Genomic DNA, 22123 nt, shown 5'->3' with positions numbered 1-22123 from the left:
AGTGTTGATTACAAGTGTCATAAACAGACACACTGTGGTTGTAGTGTATTATGAAAGTGTAAGCAGCATAACTTTAGTCTCACTCCGCTGTAAATAGGGCCCAGTCTTGGTACTAGATATGAAAGAGAAAGAAAGGGTGGGAGGTTATAAAAAGAGAAATTACCTGCAGTTACTTGCCATATGACAACGCAACGTTTATTTCATCATTTTCAAGTACACTCATCTTTACAGAAAATTAGGCCAAATGAACTGTATAGGCCTGCAACAGTGAATGAAGCATTTCTAAGAACAAAACAACATTAATTTATTAATTTTCATCTTGTATTAAAGTATTATTTTGCTCTCTAATGCCTGAGAATAATGACTATTCGCTGTTATTCATAGTGGATTGCAGTGCAGTCTTGTTTAAGAAACATATACTGTATTATTTAAGTCTTTCCATCCTGAAGAGTAGATTCATTTAAAAAATCCTGTTGATTTTGGTGTTATGTTAATGAAATAAGGATAATATATGCATATTTGTTGGTATAAACAAAACTTTTAGCAGTGAAAGTAGAGTTACTATATGTCCTCTTTTTCCCAGACTGGCTGGGATTTCAAAAATGTCTGGGATTTGGCTCTTTGTTTCTTATTTTTTATATTTTTTGAAGGTAATGACTAAAAAGAAAAAAAGTGGTTTGACCAGTAGTATACAAGCATTGCATAATAAACATTATCAAAATGGTTTGGGTCTACAGAGAATGGACAAAGCAATGCAAATCTGCATAAAATACAATGTTTGACTACTGCAGAGAGCATGTCAATAGAAAAACAAAGCCAAAAACTGGAAAGAGAGGATGTACAGTCATCCTAGTGAAAGTGCCAATAGCAGCAGACAAATCATATATAAGGCAAAAAAAAAAGGAAAGTCCACAACATTTTGGATCAGATGCTTGCTCATAAAATGTTTACATTTCACTCTTCAGTCCATAAGGACAGGCTTGATCACCAGCGGAGCATGATTTCTGCCTGTTTTGTTGGTACAGGGACTGAAAAATGGGTAAATAGTCTCAGAGAAGATGTCCATAAATGTGTAGATGTGCATCTTTGCGTCCACATTATAAAATGACACTTGGCCTTTTTCATAGTCCACAAATAGCCCTATCTTCTGAGGTCTAAGGCTGAGGGGAATGGCAGTGGAAGGCTCAGTCCTAAAGGCATAGCTGTTCTTGTCCCGCAAGCTAAGAAACCAGTAGCCATTGCTGGGGCTGACTGCGATCTTACCCTTTCTGTTGCAGGAATGACTCGCCACTCCCAGATCCCAGTCAGTCTTGCCATCCACCTCCACCTCCCAGTAGTGTCGGCCACTGCTGAATCCCTCGCAGCCCAGGACACAGACTACACAGTCGAAGCGCTCACAGTTGTTGGGAACTTGTTGACGCTTTTCACCACACCAGACCTTCTTCTTGTCTTCTGATAGGATGAGACGTGGATGAGCAGTGTTGGTGTCCAGGGTCACATCCACTAGTGTAAAAAGTTAAAATATATATATTTTTTATATTTAGGAAGTTTAACACACACACACACACACACACACACACACACACACACACACGTATACATATATATTATCATTAATAATAATAAACTAATATTTTTATTTAGCAGGGATGCATTAAATTGACAGTAAAGACTTGTATATATAATGTTTTTTTTTTCTTTTTTTCTTTTTTTGTGTGTGCACCAAATCAGCATATTAGAATGATTTCTGAAGGACCACCTCAGGAATAATTAACATTTTACAATTTTGAGCTATATTTAAATATAACTTTAATTATATTTAATTATATACATATTGTATTGATTTAAATTAATTTGTTTAACTCTCTCTCTCTCTTTATATATATAGAATTAAACATAAATTATATATATATATATATATATATATATATATATATTGTTAAAACAAATTAACAAATAAATAGTCCTATTCGTTTAGTTTAGAACGTATAATGCACAGAAATATATGATTTATCTCAATTGCCATAATGGCATATATAGCTGTGTGCATAATAATTAGTGAAATAAGATGATAAATTACTTAGCAAATAGCAAATTAAAAAAATGCTTTTAATATAGTTTTCATACTGCTTGAGAAGTTCGCAAATGCTCAGAAACATTCAAATCAAAATCTACTTGCACAAGAACAAACTGTTTTTGCAAAAAGTTTTTATGGCCATTAAGAGATGCAGATGTGTTGTGAAAGTATTAACAATCAATAAACTGTTATATCAACTATTTAGGACTTTATCCATAACAGGGCAAAGGTGTTATAAAGTCTTGGAGGGGAAAAAAAAACAAAAAACCTTTATAGCACCTGCTTATATATACACTGCAATAAAATGCCATCTCTAACACATACCTGCATATTCCTGTATTCTCTTTATTTCTGCAAAACATTGAAATAAGATCATTGTTATTGAAAATATGAAGTTTGAAATGCATTTCATAATTCTAGATATATAGTTATATAATGAATCATGGTAAGATGAACACTTGCCAACAGAAGTCTTACTTGTGTGTGATTTCACAGGTGATTGGTTAGTGGACACAGAGAGGCCTAGAGCAGAAATAAACTGTCAACCAAAAGATGCAAAGCACATGAAGTAACTTCTCCATCTGCCACCTGATGGCACTGTAGTGTAGTGTTTGACAGGTGTCACTCACAGAATTCAGGTACTTTCTGAAGCTCCTCCTTAAACTGTTCCAGTAGCTGACAGGCAGAGGTGTAAATTGTTTTCGTTCCAAGGTCACAGGTCAGTGAGATACCCGTCCAGTCTTTCATTGCCTTGGGAATGCTGATGTCAGAGAAGCCCTGCTGGGAAAAAACCAGGAGCAATTTTAGGAGTCATGCTTATTTTCTCTCTATAGCCGTAACTGCAACCATTGTAAAATGTCTAATAGTATTTTTAACTCCACTGTTAAATATATAAAGAAAGGGTTTCTGTATATAATATATATATATATATATATATATATATATATATATATATATATATATATATATATATATATATAAAACAGTTCTTTTTACTTGTTATCACTAAATATCAGTTGACTTTAAACCCGTAGGTGTTCACTTTTCTCCAAGACTTTGGGGATTTTTGATGTTGTGGGAAGAAGAAAACAAGTGAATATATATATATATATATATATATATATATATATAACAGTTTAATAGACAGTATTAAATGTCTATTTAAGAATGGATTAAGTAAAATATAAAATAATTACATTTTATATTTAACTTTTTTAACTTAGAAATGTTATTTCATTTAAATATAACTTGTATTTGTCAGTTTGAAAATTAAATATTTTTTTTACACTGCTGTTCAGAGCTTTGGGGTAAATAATTATTTTATTTATTTTTTTAAGAAAGTTATACTTTCATCCTGAATGGATACATTAAATTGATAAAAAGTGATCTTTCAAATAAATGCTAATTTTTAACTTTCTTTATTAAAGAATTAAAAAAAAATCCTTGATTGTTTATTATGCTGCAAAACTGTTTTCAGCTATAATAATTATACAAATGTTTCCTGAAATTCATCCTTGCCATAACAGAAATAAATTGCATTACATTTGTATTTTTGGACAGATAAATGCAGCCTTGGTGAGCATTAGAGATTTCTTTAAATTTTTTTTAAAACATTTGATTGGGAGTGTGCATATTTTTATTTCTAATTAATAAACTGATAATTGGCAGTCATAGTCCTCCACAGAATGGCTTTTGTCAGTACAAAACATGGCACAATGCACTGGTGTTGTGAATGAATGCTAAGGGCTTTGGTATGAGGAACTTTAGTGTGTTGTCATGCCTTCACCAGGGTGCTGAGGTGGTTTCTTATTGGCTCATGTCAAACAAACCCACTTATGTCTCTGCGATATTTGAAATAGAACATAGATATAGAAAACTGAAAAGATGGAAGAACTGGAGAGTCTATTACTCTAGTATTTTCTGTGCACACAACACAAGCAGGAAAGAGTGAAGAGATACATGCTGAATTTGTTTATTTTAAAGTGCCTGGGTGTTACAGGTTCTAGTTTAATTAGACTGTAAAGAATAGAACTAGATGCAAGTATAATTTCTGACAGTTTTTTCCCCCACAGAGATGGAGTTTGCTTGCAGTCATGTTGTGTGTAACTGGAGGTCGGAGAGCTTATCAGAAGATGAAGCTAAAGTCTCAAATCAAGGTCTGTTGTATGCTTTAAAGTCATGAATGGGTTAATATTTAATATTACAGCACACATAATACTGATATTATGACATGTAAAGAGACAGAATTACCGTATGAAGAATAATACGTAAGTATTTTTGAGACAACAGTCCAGTTACACATGACTGGTTTCGATCTCAGGTTGGGGCAGGATTTTATTTTTGTATTTTGCTTTTAATATTTTGAATTTTGATACTTGATAATTGATTTACTGTTAAAATTTCACTGAAACAACATTAAATAGTGTCTAATAGGCAGGTTTCAGTCGTGACAACTAGGCCCATGTTGTGTATTGTGGTATTTTTTTAATAATTTGGCACAAAAAGTCAGTGTGTAACTCCATCTATCCCACATGACTGCTCATATGTTTTTAGGTTGTTCCTCCACGCTTCCCTGTGGTCTATCCAGAGCTCAGTCCGATCATCCTTACGACAACCGCGTTACCTTTGTTCAGAAACCAGGTGAATAATTGACACCTTGTTTTTCATCTTAGCATTGCTTTATGAACGTTGTTTCAAGTGGCTTGTATGTTCTCTTTAAAATGGAAAAAAAAGTGAATGATATGGACTGTTGAACACAACTTGAAGAAGGATTGTGTCCAAACATCACACACAAACTACTGCAGCAAAATACTGCAAACTTCATTTTCACTTTGAACACCATGGTACCACAAAAACGAACCACAGAGAACTTTAAAAATCCAACATTCATGACAGAGCTGCAACTGCTACAACTTAAATCACAGACACCAATGCTAAAATGAGGAAAAAGTATGAGTATGTTGTCTTGACACATTACCGACCTTCAGTCCGGTGATGTAATTTTCAGACTGGGCCAGTTTGGCCAGTGCTGTGCTTCTCCTCCTCAGTTCTGTGATCTCCTGCTCCAGCTCTCTGATCATGAGCTCAGCCTGGTGCTCTGCTGAGAGACGGTTTATCTCAGTCACTTCCAGCAGCCCAGCCTGACTGCGCTCGAGGGAGCTTATCAAAGCCCCAAACAGCTGCATACTGCGCTGCACCTCATGCTCTGACAGCATCTGGAGCACAGAGGGAAGCAGAAGCAAGGATGAAGGTTTTCATCATGGATCTAGGTTTAGGGTGATGTAAAACCCTGATACTGTTTGTCAAAGGTTTAGTACTTGTTATCACTAAATATCAGTTGACATTAAACCCGTAGGTGTTCACTTTCTCCAAGACTTTGGGGATTTTTGATGTTGTGGGACGAAGAAAACAAGTGAAGCTACTGCGTTACTTACTTTAAAATTAACTAGTGATTGTTTGATCTCCTCCACTTTCTCCATCCTGTTCTTGGTCATCTCCTGTATCTCGTTCTCTGTGATACCAATCTTCATCTGTGTGAAAGAAAACAGGAAATGATGCAGCAGGAAGCACCCCAGATTTTACCAGTCAATGCATGGTGGTAATGCAACATTGTACCCCCGAAAGAAAAATGTTTGCACAGTTTTTTTTCTGAAAGTGTATGAACAACATTTGATAAGCTAACAAAATCAAATCAAGTGGATTTTTCTATTATTATATCTGTTTTAAAAATTGATAGCACAAGCATACCGTTCAAACAAGAATAGTTGCATTTATTTATTTTAAAGACTGACATCACAAACACAATTTTCAAACAAGCAAAAAAACAATAAATTTTTACATTGATTAATTTATTTATTATGATCTGTTTATATATTTTTAGTTGTTTATCTTTTGTTTTATTTTGTTATTTTATATTGTATTCTATTTTATAAGATCGATAGCATGAGCACACTTTTCAAACAAAGAATTTATACTGTTTCAAATTAAGACAAAAACTTATTTGGACAGTTTCGTCTTATCAAAAACCAGTTAATGTAATGAACCAGTTCGTAAATTTTTTTGCCAATAATTTAGAAAAGTTAGTTCATTTGTTCACTTTGATATTTAATAACATGATAGCTAATACAATTAAATTCTCATACTTAAGTCATACAAGTGACTTAAGTAATAATATTTTTGGGGCCACTTTTTTGGTTTAGATGTGAAGGCTTTAACAGATTTTATGTCATTACCAGTTGTAACTTTTTCTTCATTTCATCCTACCTTATGACTTTGCCACTCTTTCTCGGCACATGTGATGTCATGTGACTGGTGTTCCGTTTGTCCACACTCAACACAAACACACTCCGAATCAGATCGACAGAACAGCTCCAGGTTCCGGTGATGTTTTGGACAAAGGGGGACTTTCATGGCATCTGCCGCCCCACTCAAGGTATACCTTCGCAGGGACACCTGTCTGGCAAAACCAGGTGGCTGGGTCTCACTAGTACTATCCATGTTTGGTGTAACAGTTTGTTCAGACCACGTTTCATTCTGAGAGGCCAGAGAATTGCTGTGTGCCCTGTGCTGTGCGAGTCGCTGCTTCATTTCCTCAAGAAGATTACCTGGAAGTTGGCCTGGCCTAAGTGTACTACCAACTATCTCTTGTGTCGTTTCCCCTTCCTCAGCGTCTCTATCTGCCACATTCCTTCCAGAAGTCCCCGGGTTTCCCTTCATCCCCTTGAACTGTTCAGTGATCTCTCTGAGAGTTCGATTAATTTGGAGATCGGGCTTTCTCTTGAAGGTCTGCTTGCAGAGGGGGCACTGACAGTGCTTCACTGAGTCCCAGTAGTGGCCGATGCAGGTCATGCAGAAGTTGTGGCCACATGGCGTGGACACCGGATTGTCAAACACGTCTAAGCAGATGGAGCACAGCAGCTGCTCTTCAGACAGGAAGCTTCGCGAGAATGGCATGGCTGTGCAGAGGGACGGCAAAAAATGCACAGAGGAGACAAGGAAAAATGGCAATGAGGCGAAAATGCAAAAATGAAAGGAAATGTAAAGCTTTAAATTTTCGTTTTGGTTATTTTAGCACATAAGGTCACTAAATGAAAATAATGTAATCACAAATGGCTGAAATAAAATCAAATAAATATTTTATTTTATTTCATTTTAGACTCGAGCATTTTGCACAACAGCAAACACAAGTAGAATATCATCACAACACATTGTGTCAATAAGAAAGCTGTGAGAATAGAAGCAGGTACTAAAACTAGAACTAATATGCAACAATAAAACAAAAATCAACTAGGGTTGTTATGCAAACAACTGTTCAGTTGTCAATATTCACAAAGCAACCTATAGAATGACTGGATCAGTGAATGTTTGTATTAATAATCCAGGATCGGGGTTAGTCTCATTGAGATGATTTCAAATGTTTTAAATCTCACTAAACTGGACAGATTATGAAAATGCTGTTCTCGCCTCTAATCAGCAGTTTCACACTGGAATGAGGCACTACTGGCTAAAGTGTCTTCTTCAGTGTTATGTTCCTTCCTTAGCTGCCAGTTATCTTAGTCCTGTGGAGCAGCTTAGTGGGTTCTGGGAATCCAAACTTATTTGTAACTGAGGAAACAAATGAACAAAAGCACACAAATGCAACCATTCAGTTGTATTATTAAAACTCCAGAATGTCATTGAATAAAAACAACACAGCAAACCAAGTAACATCTACTAACAAATGAATGATTTTCGATGCGTTCTTCACCAGTGTCTCTGAACCAAGTGTGACAAGTGGTAAAATAGGGTTTGTACCTTTTTACAACTTAACATTTTTTTTTTTTGCCTGAGACGAGGCCTTATGTGCTATCTTTCTTTTAAATAAATACCTGGTTTAATTCACCTTCTGATTAATGACATTCATTATTTTTTAGTGTGGCTAAAGTGTCAACAATGTTTTTTGGTAAAAATACTTAACTATGATTAAGTATGAACTATATCTTTTATAGCAGTTTTTGACTTGCATGCTTAACACCATATCTATGTTATAAAATAATTTTTACATTAAATCTATACAAATTACCTCTGTTAGCCTTTTCTTTTCTTTATCCGGTGGTCTCTCATCAGTGCTTGTGTTGTATCCTGACGGTTCAGTTTTACATGTATGATCTAAACTCTTACATGTGGTTGCTTTTGGCCGACTCCCTCCTCAGCTCTTTCTCTCCCCACCCTCTCTTTCTCCCAGACAGTGAGTTCAAACCTGTCGGATGAGATTCCAAGCAAGATTACATGCTTGTTTCAGACACACTTCAGTGTCTGGTTTTGTCAAATAAATCATGCAGAAACATAAGTAGTTTACATTTGAATGTAACTAATACTGACAATGATCATGACCAATCCCAGACAGAATCTGCAATGATTTCATTTTATTCAATACAGCTCAAAATCTGTTAATATGAATTAAATGTTTATATGATGAACTACACACAAGGACACCAGTAGGATAAAAGTCATTGCTAAAAGTCAGAAAAATTACTTTGGAGAAAAGGTTTTTGCATCAAAATTGTATTTATTTATTTATTTTTGCATTTTCTTTTTTGGAGAAAATGGAGGAATTCTGTTGAATGGATTTGGATATCGTAAAACATGTTAAACTGAGATGACATCACAACATGCTAAATGCATGAAAGAATGAATAAATAATATAACGAATAACACTAGATGAAGCTGCAAAACCTATGATTCTGCAGAGATCTGGGACTGATCATGACAGAATACTGTGGAATTAAAGGTCTTTTGTGGTCTGTTTGTGGGGTGATTCAGAGGTCACATGTGTAAAATAAAACCTGACATAGTGTTAAATTGGCAGAAAAACAGATGTTTCCGTAAGGGAGAACTGGATGGTGACACAAGCCATCTGTAGAGAGACAGATAGAGTTGCCTCATTTCATGAATGCCATTTCAAAATTCAAATGCTACTCTACATCTGCCATTAACATTAGGGGAAAGAGAGAGAGATCAGGCAGAACACAAAGAGTGCAATTGATCAGGGCATTTTTGTCACATACCTCACTGAAGTTGGTTCTAACCAGTTCTCACCATTTCTTGTTGACATACTTTCACCAGTGTTTATCGCTTAAATCCGCATACATTATAAAATAATTTGAAGACTGACGGTTTTAAGGTGATGTAAGTAGACAGAGTAAGAAGAATCAGTCTCTGATTTCTATAAAACATGTTTTATTTGATTGCTTTATATTTATTAATACAGTCAATAGTATCCAAGCTGGTAATCTGACAATTGCAAATGTATGTCAAATATGTTACTTATTCAAAAATGTCTTAAATGCACAAACCAGCCAAAGATCAATACAGCAGTGATGCCATGGAAAGTGAAAGTGAGTAAAAGGGTTGGCAAAATCACACTGGACCCCTCACACCCAGTCCACTTCATCTTTGAACTGTTTACAGCGCACTGAGCACCAAAACAGACAGACATAGGAAAAGTTTCTTTCCTCAGGCCATATATCTCATGCAGTTAAATGCTCTCCCCACTGTGACTTCTTTCCATACACCTGTTCACATTCCCTTGCATAATTTGTATATAGCACATCTGTACATACAATATGCTGTTTACTGTCTCTTTGCCTATTGTGTGTTGTTTTTTACTTATTTATTTTTACTCACTTTTTTTGTCTGTGCTCTGGAAGCTTCTCTTACCAAGACAAATTCCTTGTGTGTGTAGGCTTTCTGAAAGCAGCTCACCAGCTGGATATTAGGTTATCAACTCATAGTTTGCATATATTGTATATTGCATAAATTCCAAGCAGTATTCATTGTCCATAGTTTGAGATTGATAAAGCAGCCTACATGACACTTAAAATGACTGCTCACAACTCTTGATGGCATCTGAGCTCAGTTCTCCATCATGGCAACTCTCTGTCCCTTTCCGCTCATGCTCTTGGCTCTCTTCATTTGGTAGACCACATTGGCCGCTGCATCTGAGAGACTCTGGAGGAGAAAAAAAATAATGTGATGATCCATGATATCTAAGCATGATCTGTTCATTTTATGTATAACTTTTTTTCAAAATCCTAAAAAAGTACATCTGGGTTTCAATTACATTTTGAATGCCAGATTTTCCCTGTATAAAGTGTGGGAGATCTTTAACTCACCGCAGTGGAACATGTTCGGGATGCTTGTTTGGCGTCAGTTTCCGTTGTGTTCTGTTTAGAGTAAAAGTGTGTCATGCTTTTAGCACAAGGACATATTTAGTCACAATGATTCATCTAGAATGCTAATATGACTTGGGGCACTTTTGGAGCTGAGCAGATTTCAAAACATGTTGAATGTTAAAGACAACCACTGACACATATCTACAAGCATGTGAGAGTGTGTCAATCTTGACTGTGGTATGCTGAATTAGGTAAACAATGACAATGCTTGATAAATGCTCTGTTAAAGTGTCTATTTTTTATATAGTTTAATTTGTTATTTTGAAAAACCTTATTCATAAATTTTTTTTTTCATATGTATTCATATTTGAATAGCATGACATACTGATTAGTTAAATATTCTATAATGTTTTAATGGTTTAAATATTAATGATATGAAATATTAATGATTATATACCGTTTGGAATTTTTGGAATAGTAATCTCTTACGCTCACAAAGACTGCATTTATTTAATTAAAATTCCGAAAAAGCAGAAATGTTGTGAAATGCTGTTGTAATTTAAAATAACTGCCTTTTATTAAAATGTAATTTATTTCTCTAATGGCAAAGCTGAACTTTCAGCGGCCATAAATACAGTCTTCAGTGTCGCATGATAGTTCAGATATAATTCTATTTTTTTATACTTTTATTTGGCAAGGATGCATTAAACTGATTAAACTGTACATGTAAACTCTGTCTACTTTTACTTTGTACATTGTATTTATCAAAGAATCCTGAAAAAATTTATTACAGTCCACAAAAACATTAAGCAGCACAGTTATTTATAGCACTGCTAATAATAAGAAATGTTTCTGACACTGAAGACTGAAGTAATGACTGCTGAAAATTCATTACATTCAAAAATAAAATAAAAAAATAATATACATATGCTATTATTTGGATGGTTGAGGGTGTATTCAGACCTGGTTGACAGTGGAGAGGTCTTCACAGATCATACTCATGGTACTAATCCAGTTCCCATAGATACTCTCTTCTTTAGGACTCGGCTTCTGTTGACTGTAAGATAAACATTGAAGGAGACGTGTTTTATACATACACATATGATGTAGCAGAGAGCCGTCTGGGGACGTTTGCTGTACCTGATGTCTTTGAGAAGGTCCTGTTGAGCTCTGAGTTGTCTCTGTGCTTCCTGTACTCGGCCCTCCATAGTCAGCCGGGCACACAGCTGGGCACAGTGAACGCCCAACACAGATATATTTAAACTGCCTGCCCACACCCAGCTACACACACAGAACGAGACACAGAGATGGAGAAAAAAAGTTGTTTTATATACATATATATATATATATGTATATAAAACAACTTTCCTTTCTCCATCTATATTTATATATATATATATATATATATATATATATATATATATATATATATATATATATATATATATATATATATATATATATATATATATATATATATATGTATGTATATATATCATTTTCCTTCTATGTCTACAATTAAAATTTCTGCAGATATTTTGGATGTGAAACAGCTGACTATAAATCACCATGTAGTTTATGGCAAGACTATAAAGTGATATGTGTCAAGAGCTGTATGTTTGCTGTTATTGTGTAATATTTCGAGTGGTTTGCCTGCTAGTGGTGACTCGTTTCTGTTGAGTGATGACTCTCGTCACTTTCTGCAAATCTCGAGTCTTGAAACTCAGCTGCAATTGAAAAGGGACCCGGTCCCGTTGTTGGAAACCTGAAAACACATTTAAAGATACATAAAAAGCTCTACATTTTGTGTTCCCTACAAAAAAAACAGTAAACAGATTTGGAACAACATGAGGGAGAGTAAGAAAAAAATAGTGCCATCTTTTCTCTAATGCTTCATTTTCTTTTGATTGCACTGTTTATTTTGTGCTTACTTTCAACTTTTTCTGGTCTGACTGCAAACTGGAAGGTGATCTCAACACCATCTGTTACATTGCCAATCTCTCGTACTAACTGATGATTATCCTCCTCATAGGGGAAGTACCTGGGACAATCAGAGAAGACATAAACATAGAGACTTTATGAAATGCATTTATAGTGCATAGTGCATATATGTGTGTGTGTGTGTGTGGTTGCATGTATTTACATGTGTTTGTGTCTGTGAATGTCATTAATGGATACTTACATGCCATCTGGTGTCAGCAGTGTTGCCATGACACTAGTTGCTAGGACATTGTCAGCTATAGCGCTCTGGATCTCTGTGGCAACTGTACCAACATTAACAATATTTATCTGGAAAGTGGATGAAAAAATAAATAATTTAGTTTTTTAACATTTAAGATCATGGCTTGTTTATAATATTGCAGCTCTCCTTTCAAAGAGAAACATTAACTTTTTAAAATATTTTTGTGTTTTTGAATGAAGTCTCTTATGTTCAAAAATAAAGTAATATTGTAAAATATTATTAAAACTTAAAACATCGCTTTTCTATTTGTATTATTTTTCAGCATCAGCACCCCAGTCTTCAGAGTCACATAACACTTCAGAAATCATTGTATGATTATATGCTGATCTGCTGCTCAAGAAATATTTTGTGTTATCATCAACTGCTTATATATTTATTTATTTACTTATTTATTTTTTTGATGAATAGAAATGCAAACAAACAGAATTTGGGTAAAATACTTTGCAAGATTGCAAATGTCTTTACTCTCTTTGATTAATTTAATGCATCATTGCTTAATAAAATATTAATTTAAAATTAAAGAAAAAAAAATAAAGAAAAAACCTTACTGACCCCATATTTTTGAACATTAGTGCTTATTATTCAAGCTAAGTACAAACTGATAATCTTGTGGTACACACTATGCATGATACTAAAGTTATTGATATCTTGCACCAGTTTCCTATTATCATTGTTTCAAAGCAAAAATCTTTTGACATTCAGCAGAAGGGGAAATACTGAACACAAACTCTTTCTTCCTTGCATGTGTGGGTGTCATTTGGTAATAACTATTGGTTTCTCTAAAACAGGCTTCAAGCTACATGTCTCAAACCCATTAAAAACAGATTGAGCTTCTACCGAGGGGTTTTTACAGACAAGGTTCAGGATGTGTTAGAAGTCTACAATGTAACAAATGTAGTGACAGACAGCTGCTGTTAGTGGAAAATGTCGAGCGAAGGGTTCATACAGAAAATGCGAGAATTTCTCACATAGTTTACAATGAGCTAAGTGTGTGAGATGTAACCAAATTAGTGAAAGACAACACCCTCAGGAGAAATAGATTGTTGCTGTAATCATAGGTTTCTTGAACAGTCAGTCTTTACCATCTCATCGGATATTAGCAAAATTACCCAGAATGCTAACCAATGAAAAAATCAGACTGCAGATGAACAGTCGCAATAACTCACTCGGCCTCCTGTGTGATCAGCCAATCTCCCAACCTCTGCCAAACGACAGTCCTCTCCTTCAAAGGTCATCACAGACACTATCACACTATAAACAACCACCACAACAGAAATCTATGACTTACTGATCATAACAACACTTGACATGACATGATTTCATTAGGGTCACTGGTCTAAATTCATAATTTTTCATTAAAACCAGTGTTGGGTAAGCTACACTAAAAAAGTAATTAATCACTAGCAGGTAATTACATCTTCAACAGTGTAATAAGAATACTGTGCTAATTACTCTCTCTAAAAATACTGCATTACTTTCTAAATTCAATATCAACCTCAACCAAGGATAGACATGAAACTGCTCTTTTCATTCTTTCACATAATATAAAACCGCATAAATTATTCTTGAACTGACCAAAGTATTTAAAGTGTGTAGGTTATATTAAAACATACATTTTAATAAAATTAATCTACAGTATTTAATCAAAGACATCAGAAATAACTAATTAAATTGCATAAAAATCTACATTTTTTGAAGGAAAAGTAGTGGAGACCGGGGGCAATTGTAAAAGGGGGCAAATGTAACACAGTCAGAAACAAGCTAGTGTAATGCCACCTAATCTGCACATGCTCAGTGGCGTTCTCTCTCTGCCTGCGAAAAAGGAGCATAATCATTTGACCTCAGCAGAAATTTTTAACTGAATACTGATTTTGAGGTATGAAAGTTACAAACCACATAGCCCAGCACCTTATTTGTCAGTATTGAAATACTTTTCTGTTTACATATTGAAATGTAAAACTACATACAAAACTACTTGCTTTTGGAAAGCATCTAAAATAATTTAAATTAAATATATATATATATCTGAAGTAACATTATTAGATGTTATAGCAGTAAAGCAAATACATTGAGGTAGGCTTTAATTTTAGATTAATAAAAAGGGGGAACTGTAACACTCTGACTTCTTGCATTTAATTTAATATTATAGTCTTGTCCTTATTAGTAAAAATATATAAACTGTATTATTAATTAGTGCACCTATATTTGTTTCTTGTATCAAAAGACGACTAGTGTATTTCAAAAAGTCTGTGAGTTATTAAAGAAAATTATTATTATTATTATTATTTTTTTTTTTACAATTGCCCAGGTCTCTCCTAATTAAATTACAGTAATTCATTACCTAGTAATGCATTACACCCAACACTGGTTACAACTAATATAATATTCAGAAAGAGATTTGTACTTTGCAGTCACTCACCCCTTTTCAGCAGCATAATGGGCTAACCGATTGTAGAAATAAGGTGAGGGGGTGGGGCAATGAGAAAACTCCTGATCTAAATGGCCTAGGCCTATGTTGGCCTGACCATCTGTGCAAATTATAACCTGGAAAAAAAAGGAAAAAAAAAATCACACAGACACATACATATAATAATGTACAGTAAATGCAGAGCATCAGTAGCTAAATAATGAAGTCCTCTTCTAGACTACGCCTTAACTCCTTGAATAGTGGTTTTATCATTACAGCACAAATTTATCATAATAAAATAGGTATAGTTTTCAGAACATGTAATTACAGATATACATACTTTTGACCCTGTGAACTGAGATGCCATGGCAACAGAGACGAGGGCAGCAGGTCCCAGGGCTGTGGCTCCATGTTCTCTGAGTCTGCAGAGAAGAAGAAACCCTAATTAATAAAGTTAGACAGACAACACAAATACCGACTTAACACTATAGCTTGCTTTTGATGAACAACAGAAATAAAATAACACTGTAGCATTTTCATGAAACATTAGGATCAGCAAAACATTTGCACTGAGTAAATACAGCTGGATTAAACAAAAATCGTATCCATCTTCATTTCAGGGTGCGAAGCAACAAAATGTGATTATTGTAAAGGAGGGTGATACTCTTCTCTACTCGCTGTACGTACAACAACAGCTTGAGAATGAGCCACTCACTCTTTGATTTTCTGGGTGAGAGGTTGGATGGTCTCTGCGATGCAGTGAGGGGTGCTGTAGTTCTCGCCCGCCTTCTTCACATAGTCATAGTCCACCAGTGCCCAGTCTCTCAGAGTCAGAGGAACCTTTGTACCATCCCCATATACTGTCACCTGAAAACCACACACATTCATGCTTCTATAAACTCTGATCTATCCACATGACAGTAAAATAAAGCACTATGTGAGCTATGCTGGTGCTATTCTTTATCTCTGTATCTAGTTTTCTAAAATGACTTTTCAATGGCTAATCTTAGTAGTTTTACATACTTCTTAGTTCCTTCACAGTGAATTTAGGTTTCTACAAACCAGTAGCCACAAGCTTGTCAAAACCAAGAATGGGAAATGCTCAGTCATCACAGCTTGACATCTCAGTAAGTTTTATAGAGCTGCTGAGCTTTGGCTTCAGAAGTATGTCGTTTTACAGGGTATATTTAACCTGGTCCTGTTTTGCCAAAATTTACCAGCATATACTCTAGGTCACAGATATATGTATAAAGCCATTTATAGCAAATGAGAAAAAGCATGACATTATAAAGAGAACATGTTGACAAAAATAAATAACTGGCCTTTATATTTAAATTGCACATAAGGCAAAGCAAATATTCAAATTCTTTGTATTAAGTTTATCTTTTTTTCTGCCTAACATTAGAATAATGTTGCACAGTATAAACTTAAATAAATTCTAATATGAATGTATATTGCTTTTCACAATAAATATATTTGCAGTAAAATTACACCTAACAATTTTATTATATATAATAAACTTTACATATATCTTACATAATATATAAAAATACAAAAAAATATTTCCCGTCTCATTTTCCCCAGAACCCAGTTTAAAAAACACAAAAACTTCAATTAATAATGTGGCAGTTTCTGCAAACAAGTGTCCAGAAAAAAAAAGAGAAAATCCTTATGATCAGAACTAGGAATAATAATCGTATTGTGCTTCCCATAAGTCTCTTTACCTCATTGTTAAATGTCACCAGTGCCACTCTTCGGTGAGATGAGGTTTTCTGCAGGGTGGACAGCACCATCTGAAGAGCTTCTTGGACTCCCTGAACCCAAAAAAATGCGAGTAACTTCACATTTACTGTGCCTGTTTACATAAGCAAAACATAAGCTTTTTTTTACCTGCAGTCGTGAAACATAAGTGGGTGATCGCATGGCGTTACCAGGAGAGATCTGAGAGGAAAATTTATAATATATTTAATGTGAACATTAAGTGAAGGTGTTGAGAACATAACAACAGCTCTGGACGTCTGTAATGAAAGTGATCGGCACCTCAGAAGTGACGCTCATACTTCCGGAAATGTCCACACACAGGACAATAAGCATGTCATCTAGATTCTCATACTCTGTGTCCTCATCGTCGTCCATGTACAGTATATCCCTGCCTGAAGGACTGCGCAAAGAAAACCGGCCTCCCTTCAGTGTAGTCTGAGGGTAAACGTTCTCCTTTCCACAAAACTCACACCTCCATATCTAGAAAAAAGGACACGAAACACTTAAAAAATAAGTAAATGTCATATAATCTGATGGTTTTGCACCTGTTGGTATAACTTACTATTGTTTTATGGTGTGTCTCTGGACTGCTTGCTGAGGACATGACAGCACTGCATTTCCCACAATGCACTGGTTTTTGGCTGCACTGTATAGCAGATGCTAAAGAGACAGTAAGTGAGCTAAACAAATGGAACATTTAGAAAATGTATGCTTTCAAAAAAGATTGCTTAGCAGTTTAGCACACCTTTACTAATGTCCACAAGGCTTCCCACTTTTAGCGACACCACATTTACATTAGCTTTAAGGTGAGTCTCTCCAATATTATTCAGAACTGAGAGAGAGAGTGAAGGAAAATAATATATTAAGGTTGGAATTAACACAGAGTTTTTGTTGTGTAATTCAGCTCACAAAATCAAATAAAACAACTCATAGTAAAACATCATAGTATTTTTAGTGTATCGAGTACGTTTTTGCAGAACAATATTTCCTGTGCTTGTTCATGTTCTGTAGAGAGTGTGTGAATGTCTTCTCACCTCTCGGCGGTAAAGGTGGGGGTGGAAGAGCTCTAAACAGAGTGCCTCTCCTTTCTATGCTACGGGGAGGAACAGGTGGTGGAGCCATTGATGGAGCTGTTAAAAATAACACACTCAAATAAATAAGAAAAGATTAAAGAAAAGTAAAACTTCTATTCAGGATGTAAATGAATGAAAAGTGACAGCAAAGCCATTTACGAAGATAATAAGAAATGATTCTTGAGCACCTAATAAGCATACAAGAATGATTTCTGAAGACTGGAGTAATTGTTGTGAAAAATTTAGCATTGCCATCTCAGGATTTAATTACATTTTAAAATATACTAAAATAGAAAACAGTTATTTTAAACTGAAATAGTATTTCACAATAATATTATTTTTATTATATAAAAAAAACATATATCAAATAAATCCAGAGTTTGTGAGCATAAGAGGCTTATATAAGTGGTAAGACAAAATAATGTGAACACCTAGGAAATATTTCTGTATTAAGGTATTTTACCCTCATTTGCCTAAAAAGGGGTCATGAACGTTTTTACATATAAGAGGTCAATGTACTATAAAAACATCCTGTATGTTTTACAACTCAAAACATTCTTGTTAGTCTAAAATCAAATTATAATGAAGCCAATCTGCCAAAACAACAGGTATGAAATGTGCCATTTCATGAAGTAATAGTGTGGCTAAACACCGCCTCCGCAGAAGAAGATCAATGCCTGTGAGAAAGGACATGCACTTGCACTCTCAGACACCTGTGCTTTCACAAGTGATGTCAATCATTTTTATTTTATTTTTTATTTTTTAATTGAATCTCTCAACATTTTACAAAAGAAGCCAGGTGGTGTAGACAAGAAAAACTAAATTACAATATAATTTACAATCGTCACTTGCACTCTCTGCTACCTGTGACTTAACTTGCAATTGGCACAAATTGTGCGTGTTGCCAGTGTAGACAAGAAGCTGTGGTGGTAAAATGATTAAAACTTATTTAGTACCATAATAAACTGTATATCCAATTTGATCTTCTTAAAACATTAAGCCATATTTATTCTCTAAGGGAGGAAAATGCTTAAAGGGTCCTATTATGCTCTTTTACAAAGTCTTGATTTAGTTTTTTTTTTTTTGGGGGGGGGGGGGTGTACTGTATCAAATGAAATGTATCAATATAAAAGATAAAGATAAAGATGACTCAGAAGATAACAAGACTCTGAAGACTCTTTCCATTGCCTTCCTTCTGAGTCACCTAAGAGGGAAATTCCCCTCATTTTCAAAAATAAAATTCTGTGCCCGGTTGCATGAAACTCCTTAAGTGAGGGTTTCCCTGAGGGAGAAAAAATCCCTGAGGTAAGGGATTTCATTAAGAGCATTGCAAGAAACCTCTTAACTGTCACCCTTACCTAAGTGTTTATACTAAACGTTTTTCACAGTAGTTTCTGACAACATACGGCAAAGATCGCCGCGGTTGCTATAGTTACTACCTTTAACAGTAAACAGAACATAACGAACCACAAAGCCAAACCCTTGCTAAAATCACACTTGTATTAATATAATTTTGCTATGGAGAGTACAAACATAACAGAAAACAAAAAAAACGTAAACCAAACTGGACAGAGGAGGAAAAGGCAATTATTGTTTTCGTAAGTGGATATAATAATAATAATAATAATAATAATAATAATACTTTTCAGCCTTTCATCTACCATTCCTCGTCTCCAAGGGATTATTACGATCATTAAAAACACGCCTTGGTATTTCCTCCTCTTCAATTAACACTTAATCTGTCATCGTATTTTGAGTTTAAGTTGACTTAAGGGAGCTGTTTTGGTCCCTTAAATTTATTAAGGTGAAATGGCCACTAAGGACTTTGTAGCAATGCTTAAGGGAACACTTAGATAATTAAGGGGAAAAACTTAATAACAGCCTTAAGTTCCTTAAGGAAACCCTTAGGGTTTTTTCTTGCAACCCAAGTTTCACTAAGGGTACCCTTAACCTTATATCTAAGGGATTTCTTAGCTTAAGGAGTTTCATGCAACTGGGCACTGGCCCTTAATAAATGTCTTAAAAAATATTGACTGGAGCATCACTATAAATAGTTCTACATGTTAAAATGAAGGCTTTATAAATATCGTTATATGTGATCGTATCGGCAGATACTGCTTCCTGTGATCAACCATCGGTGTTGGTGAACGGTTCAATAAAACCTGATAGGAGCACCCTTACTTAGAGTAAATTTATACTTTGTAATAGTCAAAAAACTTTGTAATAGTCTCTATTACAATGTCATTTATTATAACAAGTGGCAGTTGTTTTACTGATATTGGAGGTGTTAATCAGCATCTCTCTCCTCTTCAAACCTGTCCACAGTGGTTGATAATATTCAAATCAGTTGATTTGTCTGACCAGCGCTCAGAATATCTAGGTTTTAATATACTCCCATTATCTTTTTCTCATTTTAGCATTGGTGTCTGTGATTTGAGTTGTAGCAGTTGCAGCTTTGTCATGAATGTTGCCAAACTTTTTAAAGTTCTCTGTGGTTACATTTTGTGGTTACATGGTATTCAAAGTGAAAATGAAGTTTGCAGTCTTTTGCTGTAGTAATTTGTGTGATGTTTGGACACAATCCTTCTTCAAGTTGTGTTCATACACTACAGTCAACAGTCCATATCATTCACTTTTTTCCATTTTTAAGAGAATATACGAGCCACTTCACACATTTGAAACAACGTTCATAAAGCAATGCTAAGGTGAAAAACAAGGTGTCAATTATTCACCTGGTTTCTGAACAAAGGTAACGCGGTTGTCGTAAGGATGATCGGACTGAGCTCTGGATAGACCACAGGGAAGCGTGGAGGAACAACCTAAAACACATGAGCAGTCATGAGAGATAGATGGAGTTACAGACTGACTATTTGTGCCAAATTATTTAAAAAATACCACAATATACAACATGGGCCTAGTTGTCTCGACTGAAACCTGCCTATTAGACACTATTTAATGTTGTTTCAGTGAAATTTTAACAGTAAAACAATTATCAAGTACAAAACTCAAAATATAAAAAGCAAAATACAAAAATAAAAACCTGCCCCAACCTGAGATCGAAACCAGTCATGTGTAACTGGACTGTTGTCTCAAAATGTTGTTATGAGCTTTCCCTTAATACTTACGTATTATTCTTCCTAGAGTAATGTTGTCTCTTTACATGTCATAATATCAATATTATGTGTGCTGTAATATTAAATATTAACTCATTCATGACTTTACAGCATACAACAGACCTTGATTTGAGACTTTAGCTTCATCTTCTGATAAGCTCTCCGACCTCCAGTTACACACAACATGACTGCAAGCAAACTCCATCTCTGTGGGGGAAAAAACTGTCAGAAATTATACTTGCATCTAGTTCTATTCTTTACAGTCTAATTAAACTAGAACCTGTAACACCCAGGCACTTTAAAATAAACAAATTCAGCATGTATCTCTTCACTCTTTCCTGCTTGTGTTGTGTGCACAGAAAACACTGGATAATACTGTGTTTTTCTGTGCATTTTAAGCAAAACTTTTTTTTAAAGACTTTCATTTCCTGCTCAAATGGTTTCTTTCACTTTGATCTCAGTTGCTGAAGGCAGTTACACCTGCAGTAAACACTGTGGCACTGTTCGATTTCCTTGTAAAATGAATGCTGTTTTATCTTTTCTTCTCTGTTCTTTTTCTTTTCAAGCTAAGTTTGCAAAAAACCAAGAGCCAACACACCCTTGTGTTACAATTTATATAAGATGTATAAATAATTACACGTCATTATGACTCAATTCAATGGAACTGCAAGCAAGAAATAAATAAAAAATGAGTGAGATGTGGAAATTAATTATTTACTGATACAAAATACATAGTGACATACAGTATAATAGAAACAGCTGAGGTTATCCATCTCTGATAAATTCTGCAACGTTTGAAATGTACCTACCTGGTGATGGTAGCTCAAAATAAAGTGTCTGACTTTTAGCTTGCGTAGAAAGCCAATAACATTAAGGTCCTGCTCTCCACACACCTACTGTGCATGCTGACTGTGTGCCTGATGAAACAGGAAGTCAAGAAACTGTTGGTGCACGACCTAAAAAAATGTTAAAGGCAAAGAAAGAAGGAGTGAGTGAAAAACGAAACCAGCTTGATTGTTCGTCTCTGTGTAGATTTAAATACACTTGATTTTTTTGTTGTTTTTTTCAACTTTCATCTTACGTGGACTTTGACTCGGATGTCAGAGAGACAATTCAGTCATTTAATCATTAGCAGCATGCAAGGCTTTCACACTTAGTGTAATAAAAATAGTCATCACACTAACGTCATCACAATAAATGTTACCCTAACTGGATTGTCAAGTTTCCTCTGTAGGCATATATGAATATGCTGGAGGAGGCAGTGGCAAAGCCAGGATGTTTTCATAAGGGTGGCCAT

At 34.9% G+C, this 22123-nt stretch overlaps 2 protein-coding genes and 1 long non-coding RNA gene across 4 annotated transcripts; 1 reads left to right on the top strand and 2 right to left on the bottom strand.

Annotated features, from left to right (window-relative positions):
- Positions 1–824: 824 nt before the first annotated feature.
- LOC132102845 (E3 ubiquitin-protein ligase TRIM39) lies at positions 825–7030 on the bottom strand. Of its 2 annotated transcripts, none has more exons than XM_059507532.1 (7): positions 6341–7030; positions 5512–5607; positions 5059–5292; positions 2707–2854; positions 2555–2599; positions 2402–2428; positions 825–1503 (listed from the first exon to the last, which is right to left on the bottom strand). In XM_059507532.1, the coding sequence occupies exons 1-7, from the start codon at positions 7028–7030 to the stop codon at positions 962–964; spliced, it is 1782 nt and encodes a 593-aa protein (XP_059363515.1). In that variant the 3' UTR covers positions 825–961. The 2 variants fall into 2 exon arrangements, with proteins under 2 accessions (XP_059363515.1, XP_059363523.1); XM_059507540.1 differs by having other exon boundaries at positions 825–1452.
- LOC132102865 (uncharacterized) lies at positions 3874–7663 on the top strand. Its single transcript, XR_009423297.1, has 3 exons — positions 3874–4233; positions 4631–4717; positions 6861–7663. It is a non-coding gene; the product is annotated as an uncharacterized LOC132102865 (long non-coding RNA).
- Positions 7664–11708: 4045 nt separating this feature from the next.
- Positions 11709–21790, bottom strand: LOC132102829 (circularly permutated Ras protein 1-like). The gene is made up of 16 exons (XM_059507507.1): positions 21636–21790; positions 20950–21033; positions 20446–20532; positions 17675–17770; positions 17386–17472; positions 17203–17300; positions 16920–17120; positions 16770–16820; positions 16604–16693; positions 15595–15746; positions 15220–15301; positions 14892–15016; positions 13639–13723; positions 12413–12519; positions 12162–12271; positions 11709–11995 (listed from the first exon to the last, which is right to left on the bottom strand). Exons 2-16 carry the CDS (start codon positions 21029–21031, stop codon positions 11856–11858), a joined length of 1593 nt encoding a protein of 530 aa, XP_059363490.1. The 5' UTR covers positions 21032–21033; positions 21636–21790; the 3' UTR covers positions 11709–11855.
- Between the last annotated feature and the right edge of the window lie 333 nt (positions 21791–22123).

This window comes from Carassius carassius, chromosome 2 (assembly GCF_963082965.1).
Source record: "Carassius carassius chromosome 2, fCarCar2.1, whole genome shotgun sequence".
Classification (NCBI taxonomy): Eukaryota; Metazoa; Chordata; class Actinopteri; order Cypriniformes; family Cyprinidae; genus Carassius; species Carassius carassius.
Note: the sequence above shows the minus strand (reverse complement) of the source record. Positions and strands in the feature narration are given on the sequence as shown.